The sequence below is a fragment of the Podarcis muralis genome, chromosome 3, assembly GCF_964188315.1.
Source record: "Podarcis muralis chromosome 3, rPodMur119.hap1.1, whole genome shotgun sequence".
NCBI lineage: Eukaryota > Metazoa > Chordata > Lepidosauria > Squamata > Lacertidae > Podarcis > Podarcis muralis.
This window is the reverse complement of record NC_135657.1, coordinates 21350455-21369405: the sequence shown is the minus strand read 5'-3', so window position 1 is coordinate 21369405 and position 18951 is coordinate 21350455. Positions and strand designations below refer to the sequence as shown.

Genomic DNA, 18951 nt, shown 5'->3' with positions numbered 1-18951 from the left:
AATAAAACACATCAAAAAGTACCAGACTGAAAGTTTTCTACATAAATCACAAGAAGATATAAAAATAAAAATACAAAAAATATATCCGTAACAGCAACAACCCCCCACCCCCGGAAAAAAACCCTAAACAAACAAGAGTCTGTTCAGCAGCCTTAACTTTTGCAGCTAGAGCCAGTCAGTGACCCACCCTCCCTAGGCCAGGTGGGAAAAGGCCTGAAAAGCAGGGAGCAGCTCTTTCAGGACTCACAGCCAAGATGATCACAGCTAGTATTGCTGCAGCAAGTTCACACGGTCAAGTTCCAATATGCTCACTATCCCCATCAAGGTACTATATTTCATACATTAGTAGACAAACCCCAAGCTGCATCTAGGAATCCCATTCAGTCTGCCAACCCCCCTTGCTACAACACCAGTGGATTTGTCATACTGGGGCCTGACACAATTCTGGAAACCTTGTCCTCTGACAAAGACCCAGACCTCCCTGAGCCTGGAGACTCTATCCCATTTCAGCACTGATCTGGAAGACCTTGGTATCCAGGGAGAGACCTCACCAGGCCTGCCAGGAAGGGCCCTTGGAGTGGACCCTCTGATTCACCTGCAGCAGAAGACCTGCCACCCCCCCACACACACACACAAAGGGGAAGGTCAACTTTTCTCCCAGTCTCAGAGAACATAGTTGTCAGAAATTCCGGACTCAGCAAAAGAGCACATGCCTGAAAGCCCAAGGGAAGAACTTGAGATTAAGGGACTCCTTGGGAAGAAAGGGCTCCTGAGGGCAGAAGTAAGTGTGTGCAGCTGGTCCTGGATGGAGTCTGAGGGACCAGACTATATAAGCCCTCAGTTGAGGTCTGCTAGCTGATGGACCACCACATGTCTTTCCCCTTCCAGGCCAGCCTTTCTCAACCAAGGGTCCAGACATGGTGTTGGACTCCCAATTCCCACCATTCCTAGCCATCCTGGCCAGGGTCAGGCATGATGGGAGCTGTAGTCCAGCAACATCTAGGAACCCAAGGATGAGAATGGGTGTCGGAGACTCTTGCAACCTGTGCTACCTTCTTTGCCCTGCCTCTTGACTGCCTTCCCATATTGCTGACCTCAGGATGTCTACTCAATTACTCTGTCCTCTGGACTGTGTTTGATTCTGGCTTGCTTTATTCTGCTTGATTACAACTCCTCCTCAACTCTGTTTTTCTGGACTGTTGTGATTCAGTTCTCAGCCAGAGGTTGACCTTGTGTGGAACTGTAACTCTCCAATGGTTTGACTTTACCTCCCAATGGCGCAGTCTTCCATTGTCTCTCAAGACAGACAGATGCCAGCAACAACAACAGTATAAGTGTAAATTTTCCATAGGCACATTTCTACAATGTCCTTTTCATGCAAAACAAAACAAAACCCAAATGAGCATTATACCAAATATCTTGGGTTTCTTGTCCCCTGCACCCCACCAGCCTCCAGTAGCTTCCTATGCGCAGTTCCAAGCGCTTGTGTTGAAGCATGGGTGATATTCAACTAGTCTTATTGAAATTATTAGACCTAACTTACTCATGTTCATTAATTTCAGTGGGTGTGCTCTGAGTAAAATTTAATTGAATCCCATATCTTTCAGACACCTCCTTTATGTTTGAAATGAATAAACAAACCTTATCAAAACTTACAAAACATCGCTCCCATACTGATGTGTGTATCTCTGTTGTTGTTGTTGTTGTTGTTTGAATTTATATACCACTCTATACCCAGATGTCTCAGGACAGTTCACAGAACAAAATCAAAATATAAAACAAAACATATAATTGAAATAAAAACAACAACCCAATAACCCTCCTCCCCCCAAACTCCACATTTTAAAAGGGCATAGGATGTCAATCAAATGAACTGAAGGCCTGGTTAAAAAGGAATGATTTTGCCTGGCACCTAAAAGTGTACAATGAAGGTGCCAGGTGAACTTCCCTGGGGAGAGCATTCTGCAGACAGGGAGCCACTGCAGACAAGGCCCGTTCTCGTGTTGCCACCCTCCGGACCTCTCAAGGAGGAGACACACATAGAAGGGCCTCAGGAGATGATCTTAGGGTCCGGGTAGGTTCATATGGAAAGAGGCGGTCCTTGAGGTATTATGGTCCTGAGCCATTTAAGGCTTTATAAAACCAGCATTTTGAATTGCACCCAGAAACTAATTGGTAGCAACTGCAGTCGGACCAGGATCAGTGTCTACAAGGAAAAGTCAGCCTGTGTTCTTACTGGTTGCTCCTTAGTTATCTCTTCCATGAGGAGGCTCACCAAAAGCTTAGCCCTAAACACTTTTCGGAGTGATCTAACTACTTTATTTATTTAGGAATTTTATGAAAATATTTTTATTATTTTTGTTTGTGTGGTTTCCATTCTAGTATATTTTATGCTATACAATATAACTCGTAACCTGTCTTGAATTATTTTTATCCACCAAGAGTTTTAAATATCCCAGCAAATGTCTATCATGAAATGGTATTTTCTTGCATAAATGCACTCTAGGTTGTGGTTGCCAATGAACTTTGAAATAAATTAATAAAAATGTGCACATCAGATTCTTAGCATTCTCATTTGTCATCTTTAAGGAAACAACTGATGTTGCACAAACTTTTTGATTTTTACTCTATGGGCACCAGTCAAAGCTTACTTACTTTTGAACAATCCCAGAGATATCAATGGGACTTTCTTAAAAGCAAATTTACTTGGCACAAAGCAGTTGTGCTAAGAGGGTGTTTTTAAAAAACAAAAAAACAACTAGGATCTTTTGTAGGCCAGTTGTAATTAAAGTGCTAATTATGAGCTAAAATTTCCACCTGTGCATAGCAAAGAAAGAAAGAAAGAAAGAAAGAAAGACACACACACAGCTGAGGTGTGTACTTTATTTTAAATGTCAGAGTTTCTGTTACAAATTTCAACTATTTCATTCCATAGTTCTCCAGAGGGTGGGAGCAAGAGTGAGCAAGAGAAATTATATTAATTCTTTCATTTACTTGTCTAACTGTTTTTGAACGAATGAATGTGAATTAACAGTGTTATCCTTTCCTAACAATTATCTTTCGTTACTCTAGCTAGTTTAGTTCTAAAAGACAGTGCCATTGACAAGGAATGGTTGGGGGGGAGGGAGAGAACCTTCTCGGATTTTTTTTCAGCTCAGCGGTGGTAATGTTGCACTGAGCACTAATGAGGGAACCCCCACTGGTTTGCCTGCTTTGTGACTTTTCTATTTCATAATTATTTTTAAAACGCAAAACGACATGAGGTAGCCCGGTCATGCCTCTGCTACTTCCTGGTACCTCCGCGCCGCACTACAGATAGCAATTTGTTCTTGTAACATATATGTCTCTCTGGCCATTTTCATCTAATTTGTATGGGTTCTACCATTTCTTTTCTCTCTTTCAGGGGCCTTGCTGTGTGTGAGCTAGGGGGTGGCATGACATGCTTGGCTGGGCTTATGGTAGGTCTTTTCTCAATTCCAATCCTATTCAGAGGGAGGAACAAAGGGGGAAAAATGTTCCAGTGCCTCCAACTGCTGGGTCAGAGAACTGTCAACAGAATCAGCTGCGGTCAAGCTGCAGAGTCTTCAGAGACCTTCTAGATTGACTTGCTTTCGTATCATATTGATTTTATGGTTGCCTCGATGAGCAGAAACATTTTACCTCAGTGTAGTCAATATCTCTTGTTGTGACATTCCAGGCCACGTACGGTCTGTCTTTCATTGCCATAGCTGAAGCTTCCCCCCTCCTCAGATTATAGTCCCCCCCCCCCCCATTTGCTAAGATACAGGAATAGCCTGGCGAATCACAGTTGGAGCACCATGATATAGCTGCTAATGTTTTGCCTGCATTATTACACCAACAAACATGATCCAGAGCTCTCGGTAATTAGATTCTTTTGAATTAGATTGGCCATTCAGGAGCGTCATTCACCATTCTCTGGGTTCTGAGTCATGTATTCAGGAGATATTATGTAGCAGTGCAGTGCATTAGACAAGTTTTTATGTCTCTACAAATAAAAGCATATTGTTACACTGATTGGCATTTGACAAACCTGTCGTTCTTACACAATGTGTCGAGGTTACAGCCCAATGTGCGAGCATGTCAAAGCTCACAAAAAAATTACCCTTACAAAGCCATCTGCCTGCAATGCAAAGTTATATGAAGGGCATCAGGCAGTCAGACAGAAGCAAGCTGAAAGGCAGAGTGACAGCCTCGTATGATGGCTCTACTAGATAAACAGAAGCCCGCAAATGAAAGCCTCTCAGAATACCATCATCCGCTGTCACAATGCAATTACGGAACAGAATGATAGCAAGATAGAGGCTCCCGCAAATGGAATGATAAAAGTATTGACTGATTTGATTGAATGATTAAAATAATGCAGACATAAAATGAAAAAAGATTGAAGACTGTTACAGAGAAATAGGTGAGGAAGCATGATACTGAAGGCTTGTCACTCCTGTCTTCACTTCCACACAGACAAGCATATTTGCTCATTGTTTGCTGTGCTTCTCTCTCTCTCTCTCTCTCTCTCTCTCTCTCTCTCTCTCTCTCTCTCTCTTCCCCCACCCCCACCTTCCAGGTTGCTATTTCTGCAGATGTCAAAGAAGTTCTGTTAACTGATGGAAATGAAAAGGCCATCAAAAGTATCCTTATTCAGATAGAAAACTGGTCTGTTGGACTCGTTCCTTTTTCACTACCTGAGCAACAATTGATATAAAAGGACAGCAAGGGGTCCATATAATAATATATGCATACGTACACATACCCACTGTAAGTAATTAAAAATATATAATGTTATTAAATAGATTTACAGTGTTCCCCGGGGGGGGGGGGGAGATTCACACTCCCTTTTACATTAAAAAAAAAAAGTGTGCTTGTTCTGAAAGAAAGAATCAAGAAACATGATAAATACTGATCCCATGTTATGTAAGTATTCAAATCAGTTCTGTTTAAAGTTATACAACAGCAGACCTTACAATTCCAGTTTTACGGATTTTCCAGTTGCTGGTCTACTTCACATTGGTTTTGCTTCAAGATATTGACATTTTATATTGAATAAATATATATGTCACATATGTATTTACCCAGAGGGATATCCAAAATTAGTCATACTCATAGTAGACTCAATTATTTCAGTGGGTCTTCTCTGAGTATCACTTAGTTGGATATTATCCCAGCTTCTACTTTTTGTTTCTGTTTAGAGCATGTACACATAATAGTACATGTACTATTATGTACTATTATTAATAGTACACTCATAGTAACCTTTCCCTAACTTCATGCAAGATGCATCTCCACTCAGTTCATTACCAATTGCCCAGTATTTCTCTTAAAAGAAGGTTTTTAAATACCACTTTTCATTCTTGTATTGGAATACATTTTATTAAATCTAATTAGTACATATGCAGGTAAACAAATTTGCACTTTAATATGACTGCAAATTATTCCCTCTCAGTTAACTAAGTGTCTACAATAGCATACAAGCTAAGTCCCATAGTGAATATTAATGACTGTTAGAAATTGAGAGGGGAACGCAGAAGGTATCTGTTTGCTTTGGTTCTTGACGATAATGTCATTTGCATGTTAGGGGTCTTCATTTAGTGGCGGAATACTGGCATGTCAAAGTTATGGAGAAATCTCTTTGTTAGTATTCACAAGATAGGTCCTTTCCCCCTCAATTTTATTTAATTCTGTTGTGAGGTTGTTGTTTTTTGAGGGAAACAATGTGTGCTTACAGTATGCATACAATGGTAATGCAAGGATATCGACAATCAGACTTCAAGAACACTGTGCCCTCTTTGGGGGACCTCAATACAGCGATATCTGTGTCAAATTCTTGGAGAATTCAAAGATGAAGGCAGTCCTAGGCACTTATCCCATCTTTTAAGAATGTGACACACAGATGCTTTAAAATGGGGTTAGGGGTGAAAGGGGAAGGGGATATTTTCCCTCTTATAATATTAAGCCAGGGAAATGTTGATTTTTTTTCTACCTAGAATCTACAGTTTTGCAGTGTTCCAGTGTATTATACTGTTGCCTTCTCTGGTATCTCTGTAAAAGATGTACACGAGGAAAAGATTTTTAAGAATCAATAGAGTTGAATCAGGATATATTATAACCAACTGAACTTATTTAACCTGGCTGATATTTTGCTTGCACTTTTAAATTTTTAGAATCACAAATTAAGCACCAGACAGCTTTAACAGTATCTCGCAGGTCTCTATTATAAAGTTTTCTTGCAGCGTCAAAATCCTTTGTGTCATCCAATGATCTATTATGCGAATAGAACTTTTTTTAAAAAAACAATTTTTAGGAGTTTTGGATTTTGCAAAGCAAATCTGCCATGACAATCTGGTTGTTTTCTGTTCCTCTATATGGTCAAAATATACTGCTTTGAAACAATCAATTATCAAATATACTTTAGATTAAGCACTACCCATATCAACCCACTGAATTGCAGCTGAGGACAGAACATAAACAAAAATATTACTGACTTCACACTTACATGGAAATAACAAAACAAAAAAATCAGTTGAATTTATTAAATGTTTTAGTATTAACTTGCAGAGCTGTTAAAATGCACAATAACTTTCAGTCCCATTGTCAGGATGCTTGAATAAAGATTTGTACTCAACTAGAAACTTCCCTAAGCAAATACGTTTCAAAAATTGTCGATTCTGTGATGGGGGGTTACAAAGTGCCTTGTTTTGTGCTCTGTTGTTGAGCTATTAAATTAAAATACCCTTCTTGTTTAAAATTAGAGTTTACCTTTGTCCTTTAAATTTCTTTAAAACTTAAAAATTATATGCCACTTACTATATATATATATATATATATATATATATATATATAGTCAAAATGGTGTCAACCCAGGAAGAGAGAAAATCACAGTCAGAAGCCGGGAAATCACTAAGCAAGCCTGCTAATTATTCTTAATGGGCAAGATGAACACATTAAGAAACAAATGAATACATCAGCGAAATGTAATTGAAAATCGACCGGGCAATAGTGCTTTGCATCTGAGCATTCACTTTTATATTATCATCATTGTTATACTTATTATTGTTGCTATTATTAGCATTATTCATAGAGGATATCTAGGGGTCCTGCTTTTGTGTAGTTTTGAATTTGGTGGTGGTGGTGGGATTTGATTTACCTTTTTACTCCCCCCCAAAAAACCCCACTGAGTGTATTGTGTCCCATCCGTCTTTGATGGGTTTATTGTCAATTCATTTGTGAGAGTAATAATTTCATTTACTACAGGGATGTCAAAGCATGTGCTCTCTTAATACAAAATCAATATATATCAGGTATAAGGAACACAGAAGCCGGCTTTCATATTAACTATTCCAGTTTTTCAGCAATCTCTTTCCCTATTGTATAACATTTAGGGGTACTTTTAACAATAAAACTCCAGTGTGTTGTAGTGCGCCATGCAAACATGAATGTATTCTTTTTAAAACTCTGCCACTGCTCATATAGCACCATATTGTGGTATAAGAAGCTATAATGTATAGCTGCACTTCCTAAGCTGCGCTGAAATTAAATTACACTTGTTAGTAATTGCATTGCATAGTAACACTACTGTTTTATTAATGTATTATTTTGTCTTAAAATTAATGAAGTAATGATCTGACATTCATGCCTTGCTCCATTCTACAAATTTCTTAGCCAGATCTCATTCTGAAAGTTATGTGGTATATTTAAACTATTTGCACTAATGTAAATACAGCTGAGAACTTACACATTCACTGATGGAGACTTTCAAGGAGGAAAAATGGTTTGGGGAGCTGCTTAAAAGTGATCTTTATTTTAGCTCTTTGTTTATCATGTACTTATGAATTGAAATATGGTATCTAGAAATGTGAGACAAGCTCAGAGTATATTACAATATCCACAATGCAACCCACCCCCCCACAAAACCCAGTAATATTATAATATAGCTATATTGTGTATGGCTCTCTAAATAATTTTAGAAAATCTTGGTTTTAAAGAGAAGCTTGAGAATGGATTCTGGAAAATAAAGGTTTATGCACTACGTTAAATATGTTGTTTATGATTCTGCATCCAGCTATAAACATATTCTATGTAGAAGTTATTTTGATTTCAGTAACAAATGTTTGTGCATGTGTGTAGGATGTAGTTGGATGTAGGTCTGAACCCTTCATGATTACACAACTAAAACAAAATTATTGAAGGCAATTTTTTTAAAAAAGTATACAATATTTTATTAGCGTATTTGCTTAATTAACCAAATAATACATAATTCTTTATGATATTAGTCGTGCCCTTTCTTTTCTCTATGATTCGGATCACGGTGTTACACAGAACACCATGGAAACATGTTAAAAAAAATAATCCAAAACCCAGAGGGCTTTTTTTAATGTATTTTTCACAGCAACAACATTATCTCTACTGTTTTGTTACACACACACACACACACACACACACACACACGTCTGTTATGTTCATAAACTTCATTATTATGGCTTTCTGAGCCTCTGTTACTCTCAACGGTGATGCATTAGAGAAATGTGTTTTTCTTTGCAAACGCCGCTAATGTGATTTGCAAGCTGCTCCTGCGGCAACTATATCCATGCCAGTGCTACAAGCACCACTATGCTGGGATTCCCCACAAGTCTATGTGTGTCATAATAGCATTGCTGTTTGTATTTCGCACATAAATCGGTGAGAATGGGAATGGGGACAACTCACCTAAGACAACTCCCCTAACAATATTATTATAACCTCTATGTCAGCGCAAGTCTACCTGCTAAATATAAAGCAGCCTGTTGACCTCACATTATCACTGGTCAACGACATAGCAGGATTGAATTGCTACTCTTGCCTCATACAAAACGCTGCTGTAGCTACTTCAGGGTAAGCCATTTCGCATGTCCATGGTTTTTAAGGCCGGTGTTGCAGGCAATTCAAAGCATGTATGTCTGGAAGGATGCTCTCCTGGTTTTGAGGCTAGGCAATAATCTAAGTGGGTTTTCTTGAAAGTCATGGGACTGATTTCCAAGCAAATGGGAGAAGGATGGAGGTACTGGCTTTCTTCAGGAGGAAGAGTAGAATAAAAATTTAATAAACAACAATAACAGGCAACTTTCAATAATTTCTCAGTTCACTGGTTCCAATGAGGAAGTGTTGATAGTTTGCCAGGAATGATGGTGAGAAAGAGGAGGCTAACAGACTGATGTATACCCCAGGGTGATATGACTTTGGGGTGATTTCTTCTGTAATCCAGAGTTTTTTTTGGTTTGTTTAGTCGTTTAGTCGTGTCCGACTCTTCGTGACCCCATGGACCAGAGCACGCCAGGCACTTCTGTCTTCCACTGCCTCCTGCAGTTTCCTATGCAATATTTTTCTTTACAGCATTGGACTTTCCTTTCGCTTCCAGGCATATCTGCAACTGAGCGTCCTTTCGGCTTTGGCCCAGCCGCTTCATCAGCTCTGGATCTACTTGTACTTGTCCTCCGCTCTTCCTCAGTAGCATGTTGGACGCCTTCCGACCTGAGGGGCTCATCTTCCAGCGTCATAACTTTTATATGCCTTTTGTCTTTGTCCATGGAGTTTTCTTGGCAGGGATACTGGAGTGGCTTGCCGGTTCCTGCTCCAGGTGGATCACGTTTGGTCAAAACTCTCCACTATGACCTGTCCATCTTGGGTGGCCCTGCACGGCATAGTTCATAGCTTCTCCGAGTTATTCAAACCCCTTCGCCACGGCAAGGCAGTGATCCATGAAGGGGGTAATCCAGAGTACATGTGTTTAAAGGCAAGTCCAGGGGTTATCAACCTGTTCCTACCACCCACTAGTGGGCGTTTCAGGATTCTAGGTGGGCGGCTGGGGGTTCTACGGCACAAGTTGAATCCTCCTTCCATCGAGCACTGGTGGGCGGTAAGGAAATTTTACCATCAAGAAAGATGCATTAGCGGGCAGTTGGTATAAAAAGGTTGACTACCCCTGGGCAAGTTTAACTGACATAAAGTGACTTTCATGTATATCTGTTTAAAAGTTAGGGTTCCTTCAGCTACCTCTCACATTTGATGGCTAATTATGACAAATTTTATCCATTTTACTTTCCATCAGGGACCAAAGTATCCTTGGTGGGATGCGTAAGCACTTCAGAAAGCTTGTGATGGGGGTGAGAGGTGCTGCATGCTCTGAGCCTGGCCTCTGCCAGGGAGGGCAGGATACAAATAATTTATTATTATTATTATTGTTGTTGTTGTTGTTGTTGTTGTTGTTGTTGTTGTTATCATCTAAAGGTGCACTTAAGGATGGATGTCTGTCAGTGCTGTTCATCTCAATGGGGTGCACATTCTGATGTGTATTCCCAACCACAACTAGTCACTGTGTGTTAGCCCATCACTACCATGAACATCTGGAATGTGATGCCTTCCAGATGTTGTTGAACCACAACTCCCATCAACCTGGACCATTGGCCATGCTGGCTGGGACTGATGGAGTTGGAGTCCGACAACATCTGAAGGTCACCACATTGACTTACCCCCCATCTGAGCATGATGCAAATGAGCTGCGCTGGTCCCCATATTGATTAACTGAGATTAAGTGGCAGCTCTTGCGCATGTGTGCTCATAATATATAATACTGACTATGGTTGCAGAAATATTTGCCATGAAAAATGAGTAGCTTTTGATCCATCAGTTTTATTTTATGGATGATTCTTAACCAGTGTTATAGATGTAAGCGATATAATCAGAAGAAACCAAGAGAAGTTCAGAGCCCAAGCAGTCTCAAGCCGGTAAGACACTTCTTATGTTTCTTTTACATTGTTTCTGTATGAATTTTTACCCATGCTAAATGAAAGAGGGATGAGGGTGAAGTGCTGGCTCGTTTTCAGACTTGTGCTTGGCTCTCACTTGGAATCAATTTTGTCAGACAAAAATTATATACCAGTCCAGCATGTGTTGACTGAACACTTAGCTTTTTATGTTAATCCAAACTGCTTTTTTTCAAAATTCTGAAACATATATTGCTTTGCATGCACAAGAAAAAGTAACCTGTGCTACACATCATCTACCTTTAGCTACATGGCCACAGTGGTGTAGTGGTCAATTTTGATTCCAGGAGGCCATCATGACATCCCACATAAACATACCCCAAAGGAGAGTCCCCAATTAGAGGCAGCTGTGTCGACCCATTATTACACATAGGTAAACACAGAAGTATCACACCAACAAGCAGCAGTACACAGCGTAAAATCTGATTTATTAGACTCAGCAAGACTGCGATCCTGTGCATTGTCTTCTGGGATGAAGGTCCCTTGAACTCAGTGGTGCTTACTTCTGACGGCATATAGAGTCAGTTTGTAAGACACATAGAGCTTTGCATGGCGAGTTCCCGCCCCCCACCAAGGATAAATAAAGACACCAGACACCAGAATTTAAGGTTAAATGGGCGAATTAGGCCACAACTTTATTGAATTCAGGAATGAGAGGCATTGGCTTAGGCATTGGTCCTATTGACTATCCGGCTCCAGCCCATTTGCTGGAGACACGGGAAGGGTTAACACCATAGTGGGGGAGTCTCCTGCTGAGGCACGTCAACTAGGAGCTCCCCTGGGTCACCGCTCGGGGGCGTGCCTTAGGCCCACACCTCCATAGGCTTCGGACAGGGCCACGCTCCCCGGAGTCCTTTACCGGACCACCCTTCGTTCTCTGGGGGGAGGTGATGGCGCTCCCCCCCACATCCTCTTAACCCCTTCTTACCAATGCCTAACCGCCAATGCCGAGGAGTTGTGTCTCTAGCGAGTTGCTACGAGGTAGGCGAAAAACCAAATGGCTGCAAATTGCCAATTGGGAAAAATTCCTACCATGCCCCTTGCGGTGACAGACCGAAGTCCATAGCAAAGTCAGAAACCTACCTAAAGGGAGGGAGGGAGGGAAAACGTGGGGGCTAGCTGGCAAAAGAGGGTGAGACCCTAAATAGGGCAGGCCACACACCCCAGCCACCCGATTGGCTGGCTGGGTGGACGACGCGGCCGGGATTCCCCTGCTCTCGCGGGGGCTGCAACCAGCCCCCGCTCACGTGGGGTGGGCTTGAAGCCCGCAACCCCACCTCCTGGGCCAGGTCCGGAAGTGGCTTTAACAAAGAATCTTCAATCAGCTGAAATGCAACCCTTGGCTTTTCGTTAGAAATGCAAGCAAGCCTGCAAAGAAGGGTTGCCATTTTAATTGCTAACATTAAGTAGGGACCCCTTCAAGGAAAAGAGAAGAAGGGAGGGCCAGAGGTCACTGGTAGAACATCTTCTCTGCATGCAGAAGGTCCCACTTTCAATCCTTGACATCTCTGGCTGAGAAGGACTCCCGTCTATAATCCTGGGGACCTGCTGCCAGTTTGTGAAGACGATACTGAGCTAAATGAACTGATGGAAGGATCTGACTCAGCTTCCTTTGTTCCTGTGGAGTATTCCCTCATTCTCTGATTTCCTCTATGCTAATCTGTCACAAAAACCTCAATAATACCTCATTCGCTTTGCCTCAGCATCATCACTTCTGCTGTGAAAGATGTCCTACACTGGATTCCCCCTCTGCTACTACAATAAAATAACTACTACAACTACAACTAATAATAATAATAATAAATACTTCACTGATGGCCATAATCAAACTCAGCAGTATCCCTGCTGAAGGATGTGTGAAGAGCGTGAAGAAGCGTTCACTAAAATATGTATGTAGCAGACACTACTAAGTGATTCAGGGTGGCACTGTGGGTTAAACCACAGAGCCTAGGACTTGCCAATCACAAGGTCGGCAGTTCGAATCCCCACGACGGGGTGAGCTCCCGTTGCTCTGTCCCTGCTCCTGCCAACCTAGCAGTTCGAAAGCACCTCAAAGTGCAAGTAGAAAATAGGTACCGCTCCGGCGGGAAGGTAAACGGCGTTTCCGTGTGCTGCTCTGGTTCACCACAAGCGGCTTAGTCATGCTGGCCACATGACCCAGAAGCTGTACGCCGGCTCCCTCGGCCAGTAAAGCGAGATGAGCGCTGCAACCCCAGAGTTGGCCACGACTGGACCAGGGGTCCCTTTACCTTTACCTTTACTAGGTGATTCACCACAAACTAGACATGTTTATTTTTCCTCAGGGGCTGTTACAGCTAGAGACAGAATTGGATTGCCCTTACACTGTAATTAATCTATGTTTAAGAAAGCAATTAATGTCTGAAGCTACCATATACTAAATCAGACCATTGTTAGTCTAGGTCAGTATTAGCTATTCTTGCCAAGGTTAGCTCTTCCTACTTGAAGATCATTTTGAATGTAGGTGCTCGTGATTGAATCTGGGTCCTTAGGAATGCAGCGTAATGTACTGTTACTGAACCGTTTCTATCAAAAGATTCAGATGAAAGCATGTTTGAGGCCAGGAAATGTTTTCTTCCTCTGCTCTAACTGTCTCTCTGCCTTGTTTGGAGGCCGCAACACAACTCAGTGGTAGACCACCTGCTTTGTATGACAAAGATTTAGGTTCCAATCTACCTTCTCTGTCCTAGAGCAAGGCTGTTGAAGTCCAGCTGCAGCCTGCTTTGATGTTTGAGGTTAAGGGTCTAAATGGAATAGCCCAAACCAATGTTGTATAGGTCTGTTTTAGGCCCATTTTAATGGGCATTTACTTAATATTTCAGTTCTAACCTGAAGGCAAAACCATTGGGAAGCTTAAAGCAATTGTTCCTTTTTTATCATATGTACCGAACTCAGTACAATCCCATATCATTTCAGGTTCCAAGCATCCAAAATAAGTGCTTTTCTTAAGACCTTAAACACCTCTGTTTTCAGCTCACTGTGAACAGACCCCTGTTTTGTTTCATGCACACCCATATGTAGGTTTCAAATTGCCATGTAGTGTGTGCAAGACTTCATCTCTTGTCAAGATTTACAACCTGGTCTTTTAGATATCAATCAAAAGCACATTTTCAACAATGTCCTCATTTACATTTATCTAATGTTTAAGGTCATTTGTGATCATTTGAGTGTATTTCAGCATATGGAATCAGTGAATAATAGATTTCAGCTCCATGCTGTGAAGAAAGATTGTGTTTTTACAAGACATAATGTTGTTTACTGGGTGTTAATAATCACTAATTAATAAACATATCTAGATTTCTAAAATGTTGCATTTTCTGTGATGGAAATGTCAAGTGTTTAACTTGCTGAGTGCAATAGCATTTTCTTCCTTCTCTGCATAAAATAATTTAATTACAGAAAGATGTGCAATGTTGTACTGCAATATAGAGCTCATTGGTCTTTCCCATTTTGGTACCTATAGATTCCCATTCAAATATTTCATATCAATAAAAACTATTTATAGCATACTCTGTGCTATGGTACCATAAAACAGTTTGAATTGTGCCAATATAAATTTTGACTAACATCCTTTTACCCATTTCACTATTTTATTTCTATATCGTTGTATCTATAACTCTCTCCACCTGAAACATATATACTTGCAGGCAATTTCTACTGAAATTAACAGGAGCTTTTCCCCAACCAAATGAGTTGAAGCATATTTTCAATTAGTGAGTGGTCTTACTCAAAGTTGTGTAAACAGATAATGGTTCCCTTGAAACCGAGGCCTTCGCTATATTTTAAAATCATTGCTGCACATTTTTGTATCCCTAAAATAACATGTTCTCTGCTACAGAATTGAGCTCTATGACTAGATATATCTGTTTGGTAGCTAGGATTTATCCTCTCTGAGTGGAACCCCTGTCAGGTTTTCAGTTACATTGCTACAGTCAGGTGCCTGCGTCTTCCACAATTAAAAAATTGTTGGTGGTTCTGCCATTCTTACACTTCTGTGTAGGTTGTACATGGAATATTGGAGAAACAGTATCAACAATAGCCTTTTGTTCCCCGAATACCAAGGTCCCTATTTAGGTTGCCCTACTATATTTTATAGTGTATTGTATAGTATAGTATATAGTATAGTATATAGTACTATATTTTATAGGGGACGCGGGTCGCGCTGTGGTCTAAACCACTGAACCTCCTGGGCTTGCCGCTTGGAAGGTCAGCAGTTCGAATCCTTGCAACGGGGTGAGCTCCTGTTGCTCGGTCTCAGCTGCTGCCAACCTAGCAGTTTGAAAGCACGTCAAAGTGCAAGTAGATAAATAGGTACCGCTCTGGTGGAAAGGTAAATGGCGTTTCCGTGTGCTGCTCTGGTTTCACCAGAAGTGGCTTAGTCATGCTGACCACATGACCCAGAAAAACTGTCTGCGGACAAACGCCAGCTCCCTCTGCCAGTAAAATGAGATGAGCGCCACAACCCCAGAGTCGTTCACGACTGGAATTAACGGTCAGGGGTCCCTTTACCTATATTATATTTTATGTTGAATGCCTGCCAAGCACATGTCTGTGTATAGGAGTGTAAGACTCAGGGTGGGGTTGGAGTGCTTTCAAACAGTTATGGCCCAGATGTCTCATACAAAATACAAAAGAGAGGTGGCCAATTATGCTTCTTTAAACATTTTATTAACCCTCGCATTACATCACACGTCATGCCTTCCCCCTACATCCTCTAGTTACCTTAACTGTAGGGGGATTCTTTCCCCACCCACCTTTCTATGAGAGAGCCCAGGATACTTCCCACCCTTTATTCAGGGTAGGATCGCCTGCAGTCGAATTTCAGTGGGGTGGCTCCTCTAGCCTTATTATCTGAGTGCTGAGAGGAGTAGCCCTTCACTTCCTGGGCCTCCTCTCAGCTTGTGCCCAGAGGCTCCTTCTTCTGCCGCTGACCACGCTATCTTTCTCACTTACATCTGGAAGATATTGGAGGGATTGCCCTTCAAGCAGGCACTTTACTGTCCTGGTCTTCTCTTGCCCTCTCTGTGATCTGGTTTTTCCCATTCTTTCTGGAACCGAACTCCCCCCCGCTCTCTCCTGTGGGTGGTTCTGATCTCCTGCTCTGCCCAGGATGGAAGGCAGAAGCAGGATTTGCACCCACAGGGTCCCAAGCCGCCTAGCAAGGCATCCTCATGCCATTTCCAGGAGGCTTCCCTGGCGCCCACTGTGGGTTCATCTCAAATCCCCCATAGGGGAAACCCAGCCTGCAGGTGCTGCTCCAACCATCTCCTCCTCTTGGCTCCATCAGAGATGGATGGTCTGACTAAGACTGCTGCTGCTGCTGCTGCTGCGTCTACTGGCAAGATCCCTGCCTTCCTCTACACACTCCCTCCATGGAGCCTTCTTTTTTACTTATCAATTTCATAAAATTTATACAATGCTTGATTGTGTTCTTTAAAAAATACAAAAAACTTCAAAGCCGGTTTACAAAAAATAAAACAGATCAATCAGGAAAAATTCGCAACCATACTTTAAAATACTAAAACAGACTAAAATTATCTCAACTTTCTAAGTAGGTTCATCTAAACAGGAATGATTTTAGCAGGCACCAAAAAGAGTACAGTACACATGAAGACAAAGTCCAGATGAAGTCTGACTAGGGCAGAGTAAAGTTGAACTCTCATTTCCCATGTTTGGGAAACTATGGTACTATTAATGCTGGCTAAAAATTGCTGTAGCCCTTTTTGCCACTGCATCACACTGCTAACTCGTGTTCAGCTTGTGATCGACTACAAACCCAATATACTTTTCATATATAGCCAGGTTTCCCTCATCCTATACCTGTGCCAAATTATTATGATTATCTAAACAATTTATTTTATTTGTCAATGATGCATTTTATTTTGTTAGCTTTGGCCCATTTTTATCAAGGTCTTCTTGAATTTTATTACCATATTATGAGATGCTAGCTACTCTAACATTTACATCATCTGCAAATCCCGCCATTGATTAAAATTTTGGAAAGTATTCATGGGTTCCATGTGCCTGTCACAGGAATTATGTCGAATTCTAGTGTGCCTTTTCATGTCATTATCTATAGGTTGCCTACTTTATATTCACAATTTCAAAGCACCTATGATGGAATTAGTCAAGGTATTTAACCTTAGTGACCATACATGAAAGCGTAGAGAAGTTGTGTTTCCAATTTCACAGCCAGTTTTGTCTCACCTTCTCCCAAAGGCCTTTATGATGACCTTTCCAAAGGCCAGGCTAAGTTTCACAACTCTGCTGGAGATTTGTCATCACTGTGGGCTTTCCAGTAGCAACGTGACCCATGATGACTTGAATATTGCCCATGAGAATTGGCAGCCAAGGCACAATAATCGGAACATCTGAGGTTGAACAGTTTTCCAGTAGCCCTGGGTGTAAATCAGGTGCTGATATCAAGGTCAGAGAAAGCAGTAGACTGCCTGACTGTAAACAAAGCACAGAACTGTACCTGATAAAAATAAACCCCTTATTCTCAGAGTATATACAGGATATTGTCATAATCTCATTTTATCCTACCACTGGAGCATTTAAGATTTCTTGGTAATGCAACTGAAGATCTACAGTAACGGCACTTCAGATTTCTAAGTACCGGTACTTGGGGGGAAATGGATACCCTATTAATGAGAAATAATGTGTAACTTTAGATGTCCTTGGAAAGTTACACAGTGAAGTGAAGACCAGTGATAGACTGGAAGGCCATAGCTCAGTAGCAGGACATCTACTTTGCATACAGAAGGTCCCAGGATTAATCCCTGGCATCTCCAGGTGAGACTTGGAATGTACCCTGCCTGGAATCATGGAAAGCTGCCACCAGTCAATGTAGATAATATTGAGCTAGATGGAGCAAGGGTCTGACTCAGTATAACGCAGCTTCCTAGGGCCAAACAGAAGGTGCTGCTCCTCAGTAGCAGAGCACATGCTTTGCAGGTTTGAACCCTGACATCTCTGGAGAGCAAATGCCAGTAGACAGTCCTGATTTAAATGGACCAATAGTCCAACTCTGTAAAAAGCAGATTCCTAACAATCTTAGAATCTCCTCCACTTGGTGATAGGTAAGGTAAAGGTAAAGGTACCCCTGCCCTTGCGGGCCAGTCGTGTCCGACTCTAGGGTTGTGCGCACATCTCACTTAAGAGGCCGGGGGCCAGCGCTGTCCGGAGACACTTCCGGGTCACGTGGCCAGCGTGACGAAGCTGCTCTGGCGAGCCAGCACCAGCGCAGCACACGGAAACGCCATTTACCTTCCCGCTATAAAGCGGTACCTATTTATCTACTTGCACTTAGGGGTGCTTTCAAACTGCTAGGTGGGCAGGAGCTGGGACTGAAAGACGGGAGCTCACCCCGCCGCGGGGATTCGAACTGCCGACCTTGCGATCAGCAAGTCCTAGGCGCTGAGGTTTTACCCACAGCGCCACCCGCGTCCCGATATTGGTGATAGGTAGAGTGGTGCAAATAAAATGCATATGGGGTGCCACCAAGTTGGATGATATCTCAGGCACAGTGACCTTGTAAAGTCCCGTAATGGATTGCCTTGGACTGACTTAGTCTAGGACAGACATAGCAACTGGGATGATGCAGTTTCCTATATAGCAGCTGCAAAGTTCATGACGCATACGGTCTGAGAAGGTGTGTCACACAGTTTGTTCCTGTATGGTCACTATATTGTCAGTATTAAAGGCATCATGGGTCACTTTGCTACTGGAAAGCTATTCTGTCCCTCAAAATGATGCCAGGGTTCTGTGAACAGCCTTTCCTGGTGCACGGCGATATAAAGTTGTGCATCTTTGTATTCTCTTCAGTTACCCTGGAGAGCTCTTGCTAGCCACCATAGACAGTCCTGAGCTAGACGGACCAATGTTCTGAGTTGGTGTAAACCCATATTCCAATATCGTCTTTACTCTTCCAGGTTGTTAAGTGGCAATCTTTCCCACCACCTGCTGCTTCATCCCTTTAATCTGAAGTTGCCAGGGATTGAACCTGGGGAACTTTGGCATGTGAAACATGTGCTCTGCCCCCGCTCTGCAGTCCCTCTCCTTGCAAACGTAAAGCAAACAGAGAGAATGGTCTTAGCCTAGCCATCTACTTTATTTCATG

The 18951-nt window shown here is 41.9% G+C and overlaps 1 protein-coding gene across 1 annotated transcript in view; it reads left to right on the top strand.

Annotated features, from left to right (window-relative positions):
* The window catches only part of CAMKMT (calmodulin-lysine N-methyltransferase), a 239651-nt gene that overhangs the window by 189599 nt on the left and 31101 nt on the right, over window positions 1-18951 (top strand). The window contains exons 5-7 of the mRNA XM_028724823.2: window positions 3404-3458; window positions 4583-4646; window positions 10712-10772. Coding sequence (XP_028580656.2) covers window positions 3404-3458; window positions 4583-4646; window positions 10712-10772 — 180 coding nt within the window. The remainder of the gene's footprint in view (window positions 1-3403; window positions 3459-4582; window positions 4647-10711; window positions 10773-18951) is intronic.